We start from the raw sequence: 22290 nt of genomic DNA on the forward strand, positions 1-22290 counted from the left end.
CTAAGTAATCATGTGAAGTGTTGATAAATGATGTTGTATGATTGTATGTGATTTAGGATGGAAAATACCTTCTCACCTAGATTTATTTCATGAAGAGCTACAACTTTTATAAATTTTCACTACTTATAGTGGCTAACCATGTGTTTCTTTGATCATTTCACTGTGTTTAAACAGTATTCTAGCCATGACCATCTTGTCTTCCTAGCTGTCTTTTTATATTCAAGAGTACTTTATCCATTTTTATATTGGTAGGGTGAAATTTGAAGATAGACAGTAGCACAAATGGTTTCAAACAACAGCATCAGAAATTCTGCATCATCATCATCATCAATTAATATCCGTTTTCCATGCTGGAATGGGTTGGATGGTTTGACATGAGCTGGTCATCTGGAGAGCTATCCAGGCTCCATTTGTGTTTGGCATGGTTTTTTCGGCTGGATGCCCTTCCTAATGCCAACCATTTTACAATGTGCTGAGTGCTCCTTATGTGGGGCTGGCACAAGTGCCCATAAATAAATGGTGCCAAATATCTAAAGTCTCCATAACATATGTTTGTTGTTGTTAATCTCAGGTCAGGCAGACTTATGATTAAAGGCCCTTTAGTTGTAATCAGCTCACCTTTTTCTTTTCTAGCAGGGTATGATTTGAGGGAAATTTGGCTGCTTTTTTTCGGTGCTGATGGTAGAGTATTAAACCAAAATGCTTTAAAATATTTTGTTGGGTCCTTATAGAATTGAATCTTGCTGAAGTTGATTTTTTTTCATCCCTTTAGGATCAAGGGTCTGAATGTTTCCTGGTTAAAAACCAATCGACTAGTCCCTCTTCTCTTCACAATTTAGTCTTGCTCCCAAGGAAAAGACAAAAGTACAAAGTGAACATTATAAAAAACAATCATCCTCATCATAATTTGTCCATTTTCCATGCTGGCATGGGTTTGATGGTTTGACAGGAGCTACACCAGGCTCCATTGTTTGTTCCGGCATGGTTTCTATGGCTGGATGACCTTCCTAATGCCAACCACTCCACAGAGTGTACTGGGTGCTTTTAATGTGGCACCAGAAAATAGAAAAACTCAACATTTGAAAAATAGGTATATAAAGACAAAAATATTTTAAAGAAATTAATTAAAATCAACAAGTCATAAAATTGGACAAAGCAATCATCATTCTCCCACTCAACATCATTTTAATGTCCACTTTTCTATGCCTGCATGGGTCAGATAGAACTTGTTGAGGCAGATTCTCTATAGCTGGACATTCTTTCTGTTACCAATCCTCACACATTTTCAAGCAAGATTAGATTTCTCCTAGACCAAATATGTTTTCACATAAGATTGGAAATGAGCAACATCACTTGTATGATGTTGAGGCTTGTTATAACCATTATGTGGTGTCAAGACAGGGGTCCACACACACACACACACACACAATGGGCTTCCTTCAGTTTCTGTCCAAGGTGTCACACAGAGGGGCTGAACCTGAAACCACATGGTTGGAAAACAAGTTTCTTAACTATAGAGCCACTCCTGCACCTTAATATCACGAATGTAAAAAAAAATATTATAAACCAGAATACAAAAAAGTCACACATTTCAAAAATACACACTGAAAGACAAAATATTTAAAGGTGATTAGGAACAAAACCAACAAATCATAAAAATTGTGTAACAGCTTTAGTGGAGAAACGAAACAACAAATACACACACAAGATCAACTCTCAATAGACTAATGCATTAAATTGCTTCAACAATATAACAATTAGAAATTTAGGAATTTTGCAGTTTAATCCAAATTTTTATAAAATATATCAAATTTAAAAAAATAGCTTGCAATTAGTCAAATGGTGTATTGAATATGTATCAGCAACCTAATGTGTTTATGTGTGTGTCAATGATTATAGGAAAGGTCAGGAATGGACGTAACTTCACTTTTATAGCATTAAGTGCGCCTATCCTTGTCTTCAACAGCCTCAATGTGTTTATCTGTGTGTGTCAATGATTTTAGGGGAGGTCAGGGATGGATTTAATTTCAGTTTTATGCCATTAAATCAGTTCATCCCAGTTTATCACATGTACCTATTCCAAGTTCTGGTACGATTATTCCTAGTAATTAAGTGAATTGAAGTAGGTGGAATTAAGTGTCTTGTCCAAAGACACAGTGACTTCAAGTACCACATTTTATCTCATATTGTTTTGTCTCCACTATGGGTGAATGAACGTGTGTTTAGATAAAATATAGAATTTTTTCCTACATGTAATTGGAATTTAAAACTGAGAAAAAAAAAAGCCTTTTTTTTTTAAAGGTAATTTTGATCATTCTTGAGGTAAATTCCAAAGTTTTATCAAACCATCATCACTACAAGATGCTAACAAACCAGGTATTTTAGGGTTCCATGATACACAATTTACATCTTGCAAGTGAGCTGATTTCACAATGGAAGTCAGTGTAAAAGAAGGTTGGTCCTTATCTGAGTTGGGTTCTTCACGAAACACTCGAATGCAGTCATCTCCACAAGATGTTGCAATATCACCAGTAAGATGGCACCAATCCACAGAATATATTGTTCTAGAATGGTAACCTGACAGAGTACATACACATTTCCATGCATAACCATCATCATTTGTTGGTAAACCTAGTTTATTGTCTGACTGGTAGCACTGCCATATGCGAATAGTTTTATCATCACTGCATGAAACAAGTCGGTCACCTGTTTTGTCAAAGCAACTCATCCATACGGTAGATTGATGACAATCCAAAGAGACAGATACTTGCCAATCATCAGTACTTTCTTTAATAAATTTGATAGTGTCATCATAGCTACTGGATACAACAATATCTTGAAATGGGTGCCAAGTAATGTGTTTCACATCTTGGTTGTGGCAGTTCATCACACTGGCACATTCATAGTCTTCATCTTGGGTGACTACAAGTTTGTTAACAAAAAGAAAAAAAGAAAGATTAAACCTTTTTTTTAACAAAATTGAAATAATTAATAAATAAAACATTTTGCATTAATATCAATTTCAAATTTCGACACAAGGCCAGCAATTTCAGGGGAGCAGGTAAGTCGATTACATCGACCCGAGTGCTTGACTAATTCTTATGGTAAAGCATAATGTAAGGAAATAGGTCTAAGGCTGTGTTGTTTTTGCTTGTTTGCATTTCTAGACTGTATTGACACACAAGGATTTTAACTGCAAAAAGTTGTTAGAAACAACTGAGCACTAGACTTCATGTTGCAAAGAGGTTGAAATATCAAGCAGGATCATCTTAATCTTTCATATCTGCAAAGTTGTTATATATATACAAGCAATTGTTGTTGGCACTCCGTCGCTTACGACGTCAAGGGTTCCAGTTGATCCGATCAACGGAACAGCCTGCTTGTGAAATTAACGTGCAAGTGGCTGAGCACTCCACAGACACGTGTACCCTTAACGTAGTTCTCTGGAATATTCAGCGTGACACAGTGTGACAAGGCTGACCCTTTGAATTATAGGCACAACAGAAACAGGAAGTAAGAGTGAGAGAAAGTTGTGGTGAAAAAGAGTACAGCAGGGTTCGCCACCATCCCCTGTTGGAGCCTCGTGGAGCTTTAGGTGTTTTCGCTCAATAAACACTCACAACGCCCGGTCTGGGAATTGAAACCGTGATCCTATGACCACGAGTCTGCTGCCCTAACCACTGGGCCATTGCGCCTCCACTATACAAGCAATATGCTGGAAGTAAATAGACTTTACTCACTGATTTACAAGTAATGATTTTGAGTTTAGTGAATGGCAAGCAATATTAACAAAGCATTTAAGGTGGTGAGCTGGTAGAATAGTTAGCATGCTGGGCAAAATGCTTAGCGGCATTTTGTCCATCTTTACATTTTGAGTTCAAATTCTGCTGAGGCTGACTTTGACTTTCATCTTAAATTTGAAATCAATATTAACAAAGCAGTCATTCAATTATTACCAGAACACACTGGATATTTCTTTCACTAAATGTATTTAAGAAGGATGTCATATGACAAAGAGGACAATTCATTTATTTGGGTTTTCATAACTTTTCTGTTGTACAGTTCCAGGTCAACCGGGACTAAAACAGACCTACAAAGAAAAGTATTCCAACCATGGCCATCCCATATTTTTTGGAGAGTGTATGTAGGACTGAATTATCCAATTTGCCCTTCCATTCATATCTTCAACTCTTTAGCATTAACATTCTGTCAAAAATAATGCTTATTTACTCACATAGTTTGGAGTTAATCTTGCATTATCTTGTAGCTTTGAGATTTTGATGAGGTAACTTAATTTTTAGAATTATATTGTAGGGTAGGTATGAGAGGCCAGATCTGGCCAATCTGAACATAAAACAGGTAGAATATTGGAGCTAGATTTGGCTGGTTTAAATACTAAAGAGTTAAACATCTATATCTTTATGAAAACACTATCATCTCAAAAATATCATCTTTATCATCATTTAATGTCCATTTTTCATGCCAGCATAGGTTGGATGGTTTGATAGGAACTGGCAAATCAGTAAACTGCACCAAACTTTACAGTAAGTTGTATATAGTGATCGGAGAGAAGGAATGGCCTGGAAAGTTCGAAAGATCATGAAAGGAGACTGGGAGATGGAAGCAGGGAGGGAATGTAGTGAGTGAGCACAGGTAGAGGGAGGGGGTGTTATTAGGAGGAGGTGTTGTGGGGAAGAGATACGACAGGGACAAATTGTGTGCAAGTAGGTTCATGAAAGAGAGGAGAAAAAAGAAGGGAGAGGAATTCAGTGGGAGGTGAGCAGAGATGGGGGAATGGGGAGATGTCAGGAAGATGTGTGTGTGAGTGGGTGGGTGGGGGGTATGGACATGCCAAAAGACAAAATGGTTAATTTAGTTCTATATGTACTTTCCAAAAAAATATGGGATGGTCATAGTTGGAAAGTCTTTGTAGGTCTGCTTTATTCAGAGACAGATTAGTCCCTCTTGACCTGAGACTAAGCAACAGAAATGAAATGTTATGAGAAACCAAATAAATGAATTATCCACTTTGTCATATGACACCCTTCCTAAATACATTAGTGAGAGAAACATCCAATGTGTTGTTGTAATAATTGAATAAATGATTCGTTAATATTGATTTCTTTTGACTAAACACAAGACCATTATTTGCAAAGCAATGAGTGAAGTCAATTGATTTACTTCCAGCATATTGCTAGAGTCTCTTTTAACTAGCATATTGTTAGTATTTAGATATGAAAGACTAAGATGACCTTGTTTGATATTTCAACCTCCTCGCAACATGAAGTCTAGTGCCTGGTTGTTTCTGCCAATTTTTTGTAGCTAAAATTATTCTGTATTAACAGTTTAGAAACTATGCTATTTTCATTAGGTAGAGCAAGCACATAGGGATTCCCTCACTGGTTTGTTTTCCTAGATTTGGGATCGGCTAAGAACTCCAGAGATTTTCCTCAAATTCTTGGAATGGTTATGTAATAATGGAGTTTTCCTAAACTAATTACTTAATGAAATGGAATTAGTAATGAATTTCTGAAGAAAATCAATATTTGACGCCAAGTTTAACAGAATAACACATTTGTGTCAGTATTAAGATTAAAGCCCATTAATTAGGCAGAAGAGTGGGCAGGCACCTTAAGTCATCATCATCAATGTTCATGTTTTCATGGGTCAGACAAAATTTGTTGAAGCAGATTTTCTTTGGCTAGTAGCCCTTTCTGATGCTAACCCTCACCTGTTTCCAAGCAAGGTAATATTTCTCCATAGCCAGATATGATTTTAGAGAAGATTGCAAATGAGGGACACTGTATGACAGTGATGCTTGTTTTTGATCATCCATGTGCTGTGAAGACAAGAGTACACACACGTATTTATACACACATGATGAACTTCTTTCAGTTTCTATTTGCCAAATCCACTAACAAGGATTTTGTTGTTCCAGAGATATAGTAAAAAACACCTTCCCAAGGTCCCACAAGACTAGTCACTCCAAATGTTTCAATCAAACAGTGTGTGTACAAATATAAACATTATATAGGGAGGGGGTGTTATTAGGAGGAGGTGTTGTGGGGAAGAGATACGACAGGGACAAATTGTGTGCAAGTAGGTTCATGAAAGAGAGGGGAAAAAAGAAGGGAGAGGAATTCAGTGGGAGGTGAGCAGAGATGGGGGAACGGGGAGATGTCAGGAAGATGTGTGTGTGTGTGTGTGGGTGGGGGGTATGGACATGCCAAAAGACAAAATGGTTAATTTAGTTCTATATGTACTTTCCAAAAAATATATAAACATTATATAAACATTATATATGTATAAAAATATATAAACATTATATATGTATAAACATTATATAGTGATTATTGAAGCCTTGCACTAGAAATAAAGGGTTTGGGTTTGTATATGTAAAAATAGGGTTTATGAAGACAATTTGAAAGTTCAAACTGTAGTGTTATAGACAAAAAAAAAATGAGCTGAATAAAGTAAAATTAATGTTAAGTACTGTTTATTTTTCTTGGATTTGGTATTGTTCATATTGAAAGAATTAAAAGTGGGAGATATTTGGTGCTGGACTTGTGATTTAAATGATTTTATCTGTTGTAAACTTTAGAAAATGAATCAACAGCAAGTTGATAGCAGTTAGGTAGGGCTGAACTCCAGTCTGATTTAGTTCTATCAAGACTGAAGACAAATGAAAATATGGAATACAAACTGAATCTTGGATAAAATATGTTAGAAATCTTAATCCTTTGATGGGAAGGATTTAAGGAATTAAAAAAAAAGTCTTTAAACAAGTAATATTCATTCCCAGATTTCAATCTGTATCATTCCTAGCATCACAGGGTTAATGAAGATTATTGGTAGATGAATTTAGATTAAAGGATGATAAAAAATTGGAAACCTTTGATTTATAGGAAGACTGCATGGAAGTGAAGATCTGTAGCACCCAAATTTTATACAACATTAGAAGATATATAAGTAGACAGGAGAATAAAGATATTCAATATAGTAGAGACAGAATCTTTCTGAAATTGATTAGAGAAAGAACAAGACTATAGAAAAAAATGTGATAATGTACTGTATAACATATCTATAGATTTAACCAGTGAACAATACATGTATACAATATCATTCAATGTCCACTTTTCCATGCTTGCATGAGTCAGAAGGAATTTGCTGAGGCAGATCTCCTATGCCCTTCGTGTTGCCATGCAAGGTAACATTTTCCTATACCTGGACATGTCTTCACAGAAGAATGGAAATGAACAACCTTGATTATGTGATGATGATGCTCATTTACAACCAGAACAGGATGTCTAGACATGGGTACACAATAAAAATACACACACACGAATGGGTTTCTTTCAGTTTTCATCTACTAATTCTACTCACAAGGCTGTAGTAGAAGACACTTACCTGAGGTGCCATGCGATGGTACTAAACCCAAGATAACATGGTTGGGAGCAAGATTCTTAATCCAACAGCCTATATAAATATTGTAGAGATGTATTATTTACAATGATACTAACACACTGTGTGTACTAATACACAGTGTTGGTTATTAATTGTAGCGAGGCACAAGAAGCCAGTGCCATTTTGTATGAGATCTTGCTGGTAGCCATTACCATGTCCGAGACAGGAATGAGATCTTGCCTGCAACCATGTGCCATGTGTGAGACGACAGTGAGACTCTGGTCGGCAATGACTATTTAAGCAGGAGAATTAAGACATTCTTTCTCTTTCTTCCTTCTCACGCTGAGAAACACTGCGAAGCTGGCAGCTCACAGCAGACTCTTATCTTGCTCTAACTTCACCTGTTATCTCCAGAGTTAATGAACCTCACATGAATGGAGCTATAATGAACCATGCACTGCCATAAAGATGGTCACTGGGAGTGAGCCACATGAACGAGAACTAAAAAAATAAATGACTACTGAATTGCACTCCACTTGTAAATTTCTTTGTGTTCCAGATCCTTAAGCCTACAGAAATAATTATAATGGGAGGAGATACTCCATATGTATCACAAACCTTCAATCCCATTATATAATAAATCTATAATATATTATAGCAATGAAATAAAACACTTGGGATTTCGTTGACAAAAACAAGAAAGCTAGTGACATTAACCTATCAAACATATATCAATCAGTAAGTTAAATATGATAAGTTTTGATTGTGAAATAGAATGAAAAAACAGTGATTATCACACAGTATTATGTTAGTAATTACTTAAAAACATTGATAAATCATTTGGTTGACATGGAGTAAAGCAGAGAAAATGTCCAAGTTTTAACTTATCAAGTCTTAAATATATACACCCAGCAAGTGTGGAATGTAACAATAATTTAGGACCTAACAAAGAAGTGTTTAGTTGCTGAAAAGCAAAATTCAGAAATTGCTAAAACTACACAGTTAAAACTGAAATGCCTATTACACCATCTATGGTGATCAATTGATTCTCATTACAGAATCAATACTATTGTAAAATTAGTGAAATCTGAGATCAAAGGAATGAAGAAGTTGTAATGACTGAGGTGTTAATGGAGTAGATACCACTAACACTAATTAACACCAAAATGATGGCAATATTAAATTCTATGGTCAATATTCTATAAGCAAGTTCAACTGAACAGTAGAGGGGGTGGTTTAGAAATATCATACAAAGTAGGGTTGGACAAGAGTATACCATTTGCATTCTGTGAGAAACAATTTTAAAGTTTATAGAAATTGATATTATAGAACTAGATTTATTTCTTTTATGTCTACTCAACTCATTTCATTGTTCAGACTAATATAACTTATACTATTTCTATAATTCTTCATTTTAATCCTTTTGATAAAAACCAATCTGAAATCATTTCTGAATCTATGACACAACTTCCTACTTTAAAGTGATCTAAATTAAAACCCTTCAGCAAAATTTCATGTCAATTTATATTCCAAACATCAGGTTAGTAACGAGAAAGTTATTTTATTAGATTTTTCATTACTTTTAACATTAATTGAATGAAAGGCAGTGTATTTTAGCAGAAATACAGTAACAAAGTGGTTGATGTATATTTAATTTCATTGAACAGATTTTATCTTTTTATGTAAACTAATTAATTTGGATGAAGAAGTCAGTATGCAGAACCTTTTGTGATTCTCCTTACAAAGTAGAACCAAAATGGTTGAAGTCAGTGTTTCATTAAAACTTACCAGAAAACTCTAGAAGGATGCATTTAGAGACAGAAAACCTGTTTAACACTTTAACATTCAGATTACTCAATCAACAGTAATGTTTATATATTCACATTGTTTTGAATTAATCATGTTTTATCTAACTTTGAGATTTTGAAGTTTAATTTTAGAATGACATTGTACGATAAGTGTTAGAGGCTAGATCTGGTCAATTTTAACATAAAACACATAGAATATATGGGCCAGATATGACCAGTTTAAATGGTGAAGCAATGAAGATGACAGGAAGCATGAAGTGGATTTAAATTCAGAGAAGTAGAGGCTAAGTAGATGAAGACCACACTCAAACATGGAACAGGGCTAGAAGGTTGTTTGTGAGAATGTATTTCGCCATCAATCAAATGCACATTATATTAAAAAGATGGATGGGATGTCATTGGAAGCTAATTAACCCTTTTGTTACATTTTTCTGTTGAAATACATTGCTTTAGTTTCAATTAATTTTGAATATAATGAAGAATTTTATCCAAAATAACTGCCTTATTAAACTAGTGTTTGGAAAAATAAAGTAACAAGAAATTTTGATGGAAGGTTCTAATTTAAATCCCTTTAAAAAAGAAGTTTTAATTTTAGATCTCAGGGTGATTACAGGAGGGTTTATCAAAAGAGTTAACTACTAAACTTTCATGAATCAATGAAAAAAAAAGGGGGGCGGGGGCAATGGACGGCAGGTTTATATTGTTTTATCTATCTTACCTTCCCATATCCAAACACTTTTGTCTCGGCTGCAGCTAGCAAGGAAGTTGCCATTCTGAGACCATGCAATACATTTTACTTCATTTTCATGACCTTCTAAAGTTGCTAAAAGTTCAAATTCTCCATTTTTACGACTCCATATGCCACATGTTGCATCAAAGCTTGCACTTGCAATATAGTTACCACAAGGTGACCAAGCTACACAACGGATAGTACGAGTATGACCGTCAGTTAAAACAGACTTGCAGACCCATCGTTCACCTTCCAGGCCCCATATTCGTATACATTTATCACTTCCGCAGGATGCCAGCAGCCTGCCATCTGGGTCCCAGGCGACACACCATACTTGTTCTTCATGTCCACTTAAAGAGGTGATTTCTTCCATCAAAACAGACATGTTTATGGCAACCTGAAAAGAAAAAAAACACACCAAAAAACAAAAATAAAGAAACAATGGCTATAAAATAAGTTAAATATAATACTGCTTTCAAATTTTGGCACAAGGCCATTAATTTCGGGGGAGGGATAGGTTGATTAGATCGACCCCTAGTGCTCAACTGGTACTTATTTTATTGACCCTGAAAGAATGAAAGGCAAAGTTGACCTTGGCAGAATTTGAACCCAGAATGTAAAGACTGATGAAATACCACTAAGCATTTTGCTTGACATGCTAACAATTCTGCCAGCTCACTACCTTACAGTTAAGTATAATATTGAGAAGTGTGGAGGTAAATGTCATTCATTTAGGATTTAATCAACAAAGTTTCTTTCTACTATTCCAATTAATAAGGTACCAGCCCCTTTCTATCAGATATACATATATACACATTGGTCCTGACAATGGACTGAGATAACTGGCACCTAACTGTACTCAAGCAGACCTGTACCCCAGACTTTAAACCAGTAACTATACAAATCTGTAATTCACTTTTGATTCTTATCTAAAGCCATTTCACTGCACTTATGCTAGTTATATCTTTAGGGAAAGCAGAAATATTACAGCATCCCATTTCTACTGTACTTTGTTAAAACAAAATCTAGATGGAGGTTATGTCTGCTCCTATAATTCACATCTTAACTTTATGACTAGAGTTTCTGTCACAAAACATGATCCTTGGATATGTCTTCTGTAGCCTTGTGTTGACTTATATTTTGTCAGTGGAACTTAGATGGAAACTGCAGAATCCCATCATTTTTTTCATTTAATGTCAGTTTTTCCATGCTAGCATAGATTGGATGGGGAGGTATTTGAGGTTGGATTTTATGGGCAGATGATCTTCCTGTCATTAACCCATACCTGTTTTTCAAACAAGGGAGTTATCGTTTTATTCCACAAGCCTTTGAAAATGCATAATAACCACCTATAATATCACCATTCATGCACACACACGTATAATATATATCTATATATCCACAAATCATTATCATTATTTTAACGTCCACTTTTCTATGTCTGCATGGGTTGAAAAATTTTTTTCAGAAAAAGGTTTCCTGTTGCTAACTCTCATTTCTTTCCAAACAAAACAATATTTCTCCATAATCTTGTAGAATATTGGAAATCTAATGACACTGGTGTACTATAAATATTTTAGCCATCACAACAAATTTTACTTTTAATCTGGTAGAATGTAGTTCACAGAAAAGGGTGTAAAAAATATGCAATGAAAACTCTAGCAGACAAAAATAAGGGACTAGTATTAAAATACTAGTCCTGCACTCAATCAAATTGGATGACTCGACAACCATGAATAAGGGAGTCCCTTTGTGGTCACATAACCTGTTAGAAACAGCAACTAAATCTCCCTCAAATCACAGCCCATCATCTTAAAGAAAGATGAATTCAGCAATGTAGTCCCTGATACAAAAAAAGGTGGGATGATCATGGTTAGAATGTGTTTGATTATAGATCTCCTTAACCAGGTATAACCTAAGGTTAATCAAAATAACAGCAACCATGAACTGATAATATACAAATTCTGTTACAAAATGACATAAACCTTAATGCTACAAACAAACATTATGAATGTATAACGGCTAAATCCTCAAAAGTTAGTGGGATGATAAATATTTATGAAACTGCTACTCTTGTTATCAAAGGTTTTTCTCTGTATAGAAGACACAAAGGATCTTGTTCAAAACGGGGGCACCAGTTTTCATTAATGTTTTATGTAGTGTTTTTGGTACCGAAAGACTTTCAAACTTCGTATACTTATCTATTTTGTGTTATAGAACAGAAAAAAAATTCTGTATTCGAATTTATTTCATGTAAAAAATTGTCTTATTTTGATAATTTCAACCAATCACTGACAAGTATTCAGCTGTTTAAACTTACTCCTTTGGCAGTTTAAGCGGTGTAAAGCGTATTTAATCTCCATTTATAATTTCGTTAACATCTGCCTGAACTGTATGTGTACAACATTTGCTTTTTTCATTTTCTTTCACGCGTGTTTATTTCGTTAACATCTGCCTGAACTGTATGAAAGGTTTATTAGCTACTGCCTAACCCTAATCCTACTGCCAATATGCTTCAGCCATTTTTTGATAAGGAAATAATAATTTTATCACAGCCAGAATCATTTGAGAATCGTTTGTTTACGTAGTCAGCACTTAATGTATTTGGCTGAATGGACGTGAGTCATTGGTTGAAATTACAGAAATACGACAACTTTAACATGAAATAACTTGCGATGTACGTTTTTTTGTTAAGAAGACCAAAAGAAAAAGATGTTTTATATGAGGACTGCATCATGCTCCAATGGATTGCACTGCTTTGGTATCATTTCTACAGCTGGATGTCCTTCCTAACACCAACCACTTTCAAGAATGAACTGGGGACATTTTACATGGTAGTAGCACTGGGATGCAGAATTGAGGGAGATGGCTTTGTGCCAAATGTTGAGAGATTAAGTATGATAGAGGAACAAGAACAGATATCCTACTCTAGAGGAGTTACATGGCTATCCTAGCTGGAAAGAGAAGAAAAAGAGATGGTGGTGATGAGGTATCATGGTAGACTTTCAAAGTACAAGAAGGTGAGTATAAGTAAGAATAGGGGCAGAGGATTGGAAAGAGTGTGTAGATAGGTAAGTTTGTGAGAGTGTGAAAGTAGGGCGACAGATGGTTAAAAATAAGGACAGAAGTAAATGTAGTGAATAGGGAACAAGGGTGGAAGTATGGTTAATGAGTATCAGTTCAGTGGGGGGAAGGAAGGTGAAGGAAATAGGAGTGGGTTAGAAAGAAGGTGGTGATAAGTGACAGTATAAAAGAAAGGGAGTGTAGAGAGCAGCAGTATCATATGTGAGAAATAGGGAGATGATGTTATACAGCAGTGAAACATGAGTAATCTGCTCAAATAATCTTGTGATCATGTCTAATTGTTTAGATGTGTCACAAAAATTTTGAAGAAAATGCTGAATGCTAATTATTGAAAAAGGTACTGAATCGAGCTGGTATTGACTGAACAGAAGTAGAAATTTGTTGTTGCATTTGTAGACACTATATGTAGTAAGAGGCTTCATAACATTGTACTTTGAAAATACTTGGTGCAGTTTTTTCTCAGACAAGTAATGGGGCCAGTATAACTGAATATTCCCATCCTCTCAGATTTGGGACTTTCAACAAAAGTTAGAAATTTCATCCCTTGCAATTGGTGATATGAAACAGTAAAGGTCAAATTTCTCTGACAGTGAAGCATGGAGCTACTCTACAGCTCTTAAGAGTAAGGAATTCATGCTCATTCTGTTGTATATTGATTAACAAGAGGTGAAGGTGAGGGTGATAGATGTACACCTAGGGATTTGTAGCAGCAGTTGTTAATGATGAGGAGGATGAAGCAACTTTTCTGGAGGCACACAATATACAAGATCTGGTTCAGGAAATGAATGGAGCTCTTACTTCAAATGAATCATGTAAGATCAAAAATATCTCAAACCTAACTGAGCTGCCAAACTGCAATTACTTCTTTTGTAGTGGTGGAAGTGAAAAGGCCCAGCTGGACATCTTTCTTCCATTAACTGATGGCACAAAGGACCAGCTCCACAATAACAACAGTAGCAGCAGCAACAACAGAACCCCCCCCCCCCTCTAACAATATCAAAATCCACATAACAACCAAAAAAAAAAAAAAAGCCTTCAAATAGTGCCCCTCCTTTACTTAATGAAATGCATACATATCACATGTGCAGACTCACCTAATCCTTCTACCACCAAGCTCTTCAGAAATAAGGTGAAGAAGGAAAAAAGAGGGAAAAAGAATTGATGATTATAAAGCTGAAGGCTAGAAGGTTTGACATGGCAACAGAGAACCTATCAACCAGCTACATATGCACACCATAAAAATCAAACTTGCAACCACACAAACAATAAAACAGAAATGACCACCCAGAAAAACAATGGCAACAATACTACTAACAGACAACTAACGAAAGAAAAATTACAGACAGCCCCATCTTACTGAGAAAAAAGTGAAAAATAATGAATGATATGAAAACAATGAACAAAAGAAATCTATAGACTTAAGGAAAAATCCTCTGGAAATATGGAAATTTTCTGGAACAGAGAAAAAAGCCTCTCAGAGGGAGTTTTCAAGGAATTACACATGCTCCCCCATTGCCTGCCCTTCTTTATGACCCCTCTCATTTCTTATCTATGATCAATATAGCTATATGTGTATGAAAGAATGTGGTGTTGTATTTGCTTGGAAGTAATGTCACTTGCTCAACAACCTCATTTCATTAGATATGGATGTAAAGGACATCAGTAGGACCAAAATTTCTGGAACACACACTTGCATCCATTTTTGATAACTGAAATATATACATCTCTTACAAGAGGATGCTGAAAAGTTTCTGGCTTTGGATAAAAGAAAATATAGGAGGATCATTTAATTATGATTTTATTCAACGTATTCTCGTCTCAGATTCACACGCTTATTGCAGCGGTCCTTCAGTAGTTCTTGGCCCTGTAAAAGAAATTGGAAAGTTGGGCCTCCAAACAGGCCTTTCATGATACCCTTAATGCCGGGAATCTTCCAGCACACCCTCAAAGAGGGTTTGGATTTGGCGGGAGAGTGGCAGTGTTGTTTTAGAAAGTTTTATATCTTGAAGCATGGACAAACTTCACAGATTTAGATGGTTTAAGTTGGTGTAACTAGATGCAAACAACAGAGAAAGTATTGTCATTAGACTTGTAGCTGTCAATGCCCAGATTGAAGCAAGGTTGCCAAATTTCTTCAGGTATCTAGAAACAATTCCCAGTAAGAAATGAGAATTGTGTTCTAGACACACACTGGGATTGTGTGGTATTAGTCAATGAGCAGAGAAAGTTTAAAAAAAACCCCAAAAAACTTGTCAATTGGATTTCGTGATCATATCAGTGTGAAAATGGAAGCAACTGCATTAATTCAACCAGAATGTATCTAGATAGAATATCTGCTAAGTGAGCAGAGTTGACTGAGAAAGTGTACAATTTCAACTGGTTGGCTACTCAAATCACAAATTTATATCTTGCAGTTGATCTAGCTAGGTTGCACAAACAGAGACCTGGTTACTGGAAGCTGGGTTGTCAACAATCAGTGGTGGATTGTTCTGAAGAGAACAGTTAGGATAGAATTGATAGGATCTAACAAAGAAGTAGTACTAGAGAAAATAGGTTCAAAGAGAGGGAGTTAGTAAATGAAGTAGAAAGGGTATATAAGAATGACCATCTTTTCTACCATGTGAAAATTGGCATCGTCAGAATTAAGGCATGTACTTTAAGACAAGAGAGAATGAAAGCCATGCAGTGGGGCAAAGTGAAAACAATACTAAAATTCAGTCTTTTGAGGGACTGAGGTTTCCAGTGGTATTTTACTCAACTGTGTAGGACAAATAATGACAGTGATGGATTGGAGATGGAAAGGACTTTTAGTGTCTACATCAATGGTCTGCTTGACAGAAGAAATAAAATGTTCTGAAAAACCAATAACAGTATCTGAGACACAGTTAGTGGTAAGTGGTTGTGAACAAGGCAAATTAAGCCCCTAGACCTGTGACCAGCGAGGCTCTCAGGCAACTGCCCTGTGTGCCCGTGTCTTTAGATAGTACTAATCACATCTCATAGTGCTGTAGGTGTTACATGTCACATGTTTGACACCGAACTTCATATATACACACCAAACTTGTTTGTTAAGGCCTTGGCAGATGTCTGCTGCAACTGGCATTGGTCAGACTAAATGTCCATCTATCAGAACTATTTTGAATAACATGCTCTGTCAAATTATGAGCATTCCCTTTCATCTTTTCTGTATGTACTGAATCTCAAGCCACTGTGGAAACTGAAGGTTTTGTGGGACATCCCATATGAACTGGAATGTAGGTGAGCAAGCAGCGTTAGCATATATGGATATCATTGTAATGGAGTCAGACATTATGGGTATTAAGATGTTGACATTGTTCTAGAGAAATACAAAGCAAGAGCAAAAATTAACTGAGATAAGTCAGTGGGCTTGCAGCTTGGACACTTGGAAAGGTAAGTCCATGCTGCTAGCCAGTGTTGTGAGGAGCTATATTGATGGACCAATTAAGTTGTTTGGGATCTGGTTTTGTTCAGACCTTCAGGTGGATAAGAAGTAAAATGATTACAAACAGGGATAGTTTTTGGTTGAGAGAAAGCTATTCCTAAAAAGTTGGGTAAAAGTGGTGAATATCTCCTCTGTTTACATTATTTACATTTGACGGATATTTGTCCTCATCTTGTTTGTTGTTAACATAACGTTTCGGCTGATATACCCTCCAGCCTTCGTCAGGTGTCTTGGGGAAATTTTGAACCTGGGTTCTCATTCCTAACGATGTTACTATTATTATATTATTATTATTATTATTACTATTATTAATCAGGTCGCTGCCGTGAATCGAACTCGGAATCTTGGGGTTAGTAGCCCGCGCTCTTAACCACTACGCCATATGCCCGTGGGCAATTATGAGGAAGGATAGAAAAATAATAGATTTATAAGCCCTAAAATTCACTCCCTAATTGCCCATGGGCATATGGTGTAGTGGTTAAGAGCGCGGGCTACTAACCCCAAGATTCCGAGTTCGATTCACGGCAGTGACCTGATTAATAATAGTAATAATAATAATAATATAATAATAGTAACATCGTTAGGAATGAGAACCCAGGTTCAAAATTTCCCCAAGACACCTGACGAAGGCTGGAGGGTATATCAGCCGAAACGTTGTGTTAACAACAAACAAGATGAGGACAAATATCCGTCAAATGTAAATAATGTAAATAATTCCTCATCTCTTAAATATAGAACTGTATCTCCTCTGTTATATATTTCTGGTTGACCATTATAACTTGCCCTAGTCTTTATCTAAACAGGATGTCTGCTCTTTTGTTTCTTGTACAAGAGGCACAGACCGTCCATTTATTGCCAACACCTCTGCATGGAGCGACTGATATACCATGGCTGATAATGTACTGAAGGTGTAACATCTTCAGAAATTCAAAGACAGTAAGCAGCTGTAGTTACCTTTTGTCAAGTACATTCTTGCTCAGTTCATCTTGTTGATGGAACTGCAATTCTGGATCAAGTCAAAAACAAAACTGGGTGGCTGGCATCTGGATTGTCAGCACTCAACCAGTCAGGCAATGTGGTTGGTGGAATCTTCACATAGAAGACTAGTGGTGAGAGAGATTATCAACATTTTTAGAGAAACTCTGGGCACTGATGAAAATCAACCATCTGGTTTGTTCTGGAAGCCCAGGGATTATAAATAACTTCCAGAAACCTCAATCTCTGGAGGTATGGAAGTGAGATGTGAGTAGAGTAACAAAACCATTCTGCATGTATTCATTGTTGACTGGTAATAGAGTTTTGTCAAACAGCTGATGTCATGCTTAGAACAGACATAACTATCAGCCAAGTCTATCCTGAAGATCACTCCACCTTCTTTTAACCTGGAAGATGATACCCCTTCCCTACAATTTAGTGCCATGTTAGAAATCATCATTTGGCAAGGTGGCAAACTTGAGTGCTGGAAAAATGCCTTCAGCATTTATTCTGGCTCTTTATATTCTGAGTTCAACCTTTAAGGGTTGATAAAATAAAGTATCAATCAAGTGCTGGGGCTGATAATATTGAGTATCTCCTTGTCTCAACAGTGCTAACTTCTATGACATGTAACATCATTGGAGGACTGGCCAGGATGCCAGCATGCCCAATGGCAAGTGGGCGCCTGCGCCATTAGAACCCATATATGGGGGCCCATCCCCTCAAGTTTGAGAATTTTTTATTCACTCCTGGAAGAATGCATTATTTGGATCTTTGGGGTTTGACGGGCAACATTTGTTTTCTTAACGAAACACTTTCAAACTTGGGACACTGGTAGAATGTGTCATATAAAACAACAACTTCTCTTAACCTTCCTAACAAATTTTTTACATAAAATAACTTCGAATACAAATTTTTTCATCTGTTCTATACCACAAAATATACAAATATTCGAAGTTTGAAAGTGTTTCGGTACCAAAAACACTACAAAAAAAATGTTGCCCGTCAAACCCCAAAGATCCCATTATTTTAGCCTGGATGTTTGTAGACAGTTGAAAAAATACTTCTAACAAAAAAAAAAAAAAAAATTAAATGATAGCATTGTAGTTGCGGTTGGGCCCCGTAGTCTCCTGGCAACCAATATTTTTAGACCCAGTCCGCCACTGTGTAACATCAACTGCACTATGAGATGTGACCAGCGCTGTCTTAAGGTATGGGCACATTGGGCTGTTGCCAGGGTGCCTCACTGGTTACAGGTCTAGGGGCCCCAATTTTGATCTATGCTTTGACTTGCTACAAATATATAAACACTATAGGTTCCAGTGCATTGAATGTCCAAGGTCCTATTGTTACTAAGACGGCCTCGGATGTGACTACTGAGATTCCTATAGTAACACGAGTGAGATGAGAGTACTGTGACCTACTGCACATTTGTGAAACGTGATTACTACTTCTCTACATGTGATGTAACAACTTACTTCTATGGAGATGCAAGTGCTGTGGCCCTTACAGCACCACGTGTAATGCAATATTCTTAACTGTATTTATACATCATAGAGTTACCTCCCTTAAAATACCACACCGACGCCCTTGGTTAATTCAAAGAAATTCTTTTTTATCGATGTTAAAAAATAATTTCACGAAATAAAAATATTATTAAATATAAGTGAATTGGCTACACAAAAATATTTCGAGGACACTGTGTATGACGAAGACTCTTATTAATAAATTTCATGTTTCGACGCATTAAATTTAGCGGTCAACGTTCGTTCATTGATTAAACGGCAAGCACCACCACCACTTTGAGGAATGTCTGTCTGTGAAACTAAGGAAACATAGTATTCGAAATATGTATTAGCTTTAGGTTTAAAAAATTGCCTGAACATCTTATTGCAGAGAAGGGCAATAAAAAGGAGTGGGAAGAAGGAAACTTTTAAAATCGATGTTTATCAATTAATATTCAAAGATATCGAATTTGGAAGAAAGTAAAAGAAAACATATTCATGTTTACTGGTTTCACGTTGTTACGGATTCACAACTACATAAACAAACGTAGTTTATTTAACGAAGAGGGAAAATATTTAAAGGAAAAGACATACTTGTTCGAAGAAATTGTAAAATTCGTCCAGAAGCTACATTAAAAAATACTTCGTCATTTATGGTGAAACAGTCCGAAGTCAAAATGTTCACGCTTGTTATTATATAATTTCACAGCGCATATATATAAAAAGAATACTGATAGATATATCAAATACACAACCAGATACTTTTTTTATAGTCTAAAGTTATTTCGATATTTTCCTTTCAGTTCGCTACTTGTATTAATCACGATCAGAAAAATCGATTTAAATATGGGATTACTTTTTTAAAGTTGCGGAGTGATACAATACCGAAGTACACCACTTCCGCTAGTAGACTCTACTACCCTAACTACTCTCTCGTAGCAAACAGTTCCACTTGGAATTCTGTCCATTTTTCTTGCCATTGTCTTGGTTGATAAAAGAAATCACTCATTTAATCTGCTTTAGTATTAATTCGTTATTTTTATTGATTGCTGTTTAGAACTATGCATAATTATTCCCAAGAGCCTCTCAATTGATATATACGAGGAGGTATCAAAAAGTTCCGGAACCAGGTTTGTAGCGCGCCAACAGATGACAGCATAGTGAGAGCTAGCAGTGACCTTCATGGGGCAGTGTGCCAAGTGACATTGCTGTATTTACTTCACAAGTTGTGGAATTTGTGCTTTTGTGTTCACGTTTATGCTGTAGTCTGCAATTTTGTCATGAACAAGAAGTTGGAACAAAGAGGCAACGTAGAATTTTGCGTTAAGCTTGCGAAGTCTGTAACAGAGACATCGAGCAAGTTTACAGCAATGAGGTAATGGGTCGTACGCTATGTCTCGAGTGGCACAGGCGCTTCAAAAGTGGAAAAACATCCATGGAAGACGATGAGCGATCTGGAAAACCTGCCACGAGCGTCACCCCCTTAATGTGGAGAGAATTCATCAGCTTGTGCATGAGGATCGTCGGAGAACAATCAAAGACATCACTGATGTTGTTGGTCTGTCGTATGGGTGTTTGTAGGCAATCCTAACGTCTGAATCGAACAGGTAGCACGTCTCTGCTAAATATGTCTCCCACTTGCTGACCATTGAGTGGAAAGAAAATTGCTTTGAAGCCTAAGATCTCTGTCAGTGTGCTGCTGATGACTCACCCTTTATGTCGAAGATCATTACCGGTGATGAGAGTTGGGTCTATGACCACAACCCTAAGACGAAGTAGCAATCATCACAATGGAAGAGCCCTTTATCTCCATGACTCAAGAAAGCACGACAGACCCACAGCTCAATCAAGAGCATGCTCATCGTTTTTTTTCAACATTTGCAGTATTGTGCATTGAAAATTCATTCCCCAGGGCCAGACTGTCAATTGAGAGTTCTATTGTGCCATTTTGAAGCGTTTGAGGGAGGGCATTTGGTGAAAGCGACTGGATCTGTGGAGCACGAAGAATTGAATTCTTCATGACAATGCACCCTGCCACAAAGCTCTCCTCACTTGTGAGTTTCTTGCCAAAACCAGCATGGTATTGCTTCTTCACCTGCCTTCTTTGCCAGATTTAGCATCTGCAGACTTCCATCTCTTCCCCAAGAAAAGGATGCAGCTCAAAGGTTACCGTTTTAACACCATTGTTGAGATCCAGGTTGAACTGCAGAAGGTCCTTCTCTCGCTTATGGAATACAACTTCCAGGCCGGATTCCAAAAGTGGCAGGAATACTGAGACTAGTGTATTGTTGCACAAGGTGACTATTTTGAAGGAGATGTTAAAACTTATGTAAATAAGTTTTTTTAATTTTTTATTAAACATGACTAGTCTGGAGACTTTTTGATACCCCCTTGTAATGACCTTTTAGACATTATACCCCACCTGAAATTCCTTAAATCCTCTAATGCTTTCCAATGTAAACTTAGAGCAGACATCTGTAGACTTAGATCTTCTGATAGGACCCTTCTGTTCTCTGATAAGACTAAAAATCTATATAGAGTAAATAATGACACATATGCACAGCTACTTAACAGCATTACACAAACATACAGGAGGGTTGTCCCTCAAACTTATGATAGCCTTAACTATGACACCAAGGATATTGTGGTTTAACTAGGTATAGAAGACAGGGTAGAAACATTGTGAAGAAAGAAGCTGATAGTGGAAGGGGTAGAGCTAGGTTTACCCAATTCCATATAGTGGACTTCTACCCGTCTATACCAAGGGAACTCCTTTTCAAGGCGCTGGACTTCGTTAGGACCTACACTGAAGTTGGTGATGAGGACACATGCATTATCATGCATGCCAGAAGAACCTTACTTTTCAGTAACAGGTTGGCCTGGGTCAAACGAATTGACCCAGAAGACTCCTTCAATGTGGCAATGGGCGCTTTCAACAGCACTGATGTGTGTGACCTTGTTGGGTTTTTTTTTGTCCTATATGCACTAAAAAAAAAAGTTCCCTTCCACTAGCTTTGGCCTCTACAGGGATGACATGCTGGCAATATCAAGAGGGTTAAATGGCTACATACTAGAAAACCTTAGAAAGGACCTCACCAGCACTGAAGGTCACAATAGAAACCAACCTGAAAATGATGGATTTCCTTGATGCAACTCTGGACTTGGAGTCCAGTGCCTATAGATCCTTTAGGAAGCCAAATGAGAAGCTACTATATATTAACACAGGTTCCTGTCATCCAGCCATAGTTTTCAAGAACTGGTAAAGGGCATCAGCAGAAGAATCTCCAACCTGTCTTTACGCAAAGAGATTTTTGATGCTGC

At 36.7% G+C, this 22290-nt stretch overlaps 1 protein-coding gene across 1 annotated transcript; it reads right to left on the minus strand.

Annotated features, from left to right (window-relative positions):
• Positions 1-1655: 1655 nt before the first annotated feature.
• On the minus strand, positions 1656-19643 carry LOC106883649 (putative cytosolic iron-sulfur protein assembly protein CIAO1). The gene is made up of 3 exons (XM_014934746.3): positions 19564-19643; positions 9931-10339; positions 1656-2922 (listed from the first exon to the last, which is right to left on the minus strand). Exons 2-3 carry the CDS (start codon positions 10325-10327, stop codon positions 2312-2314), a joined length of 1008 nt encoding a protein of 335 aa, XP_014790232.1. The 5' UTR covers positions 10328-10339; positions 19564-19643; the 3' UTR covers positions 1656-2311.
• Between the last annotated feature and the right edge of the window lie 2647 nt (positions 19644-22290).

Source organism: Octopus bimaculoides, chromosome 4 (genome assembly GCF_046866305.1).
Source record: "Octopus bimaculoides isolate indiv1 chromosome 4, ASM4686630v1, whole genome shotgun sequence".
Taxonomy (NCBI): domain Eukaryota; kingdom Metazoa; phylum Mollusca; class Cephalopoda; order Octopoda; family Octopodidae; genus Octopus; species Octopus bimaculoides.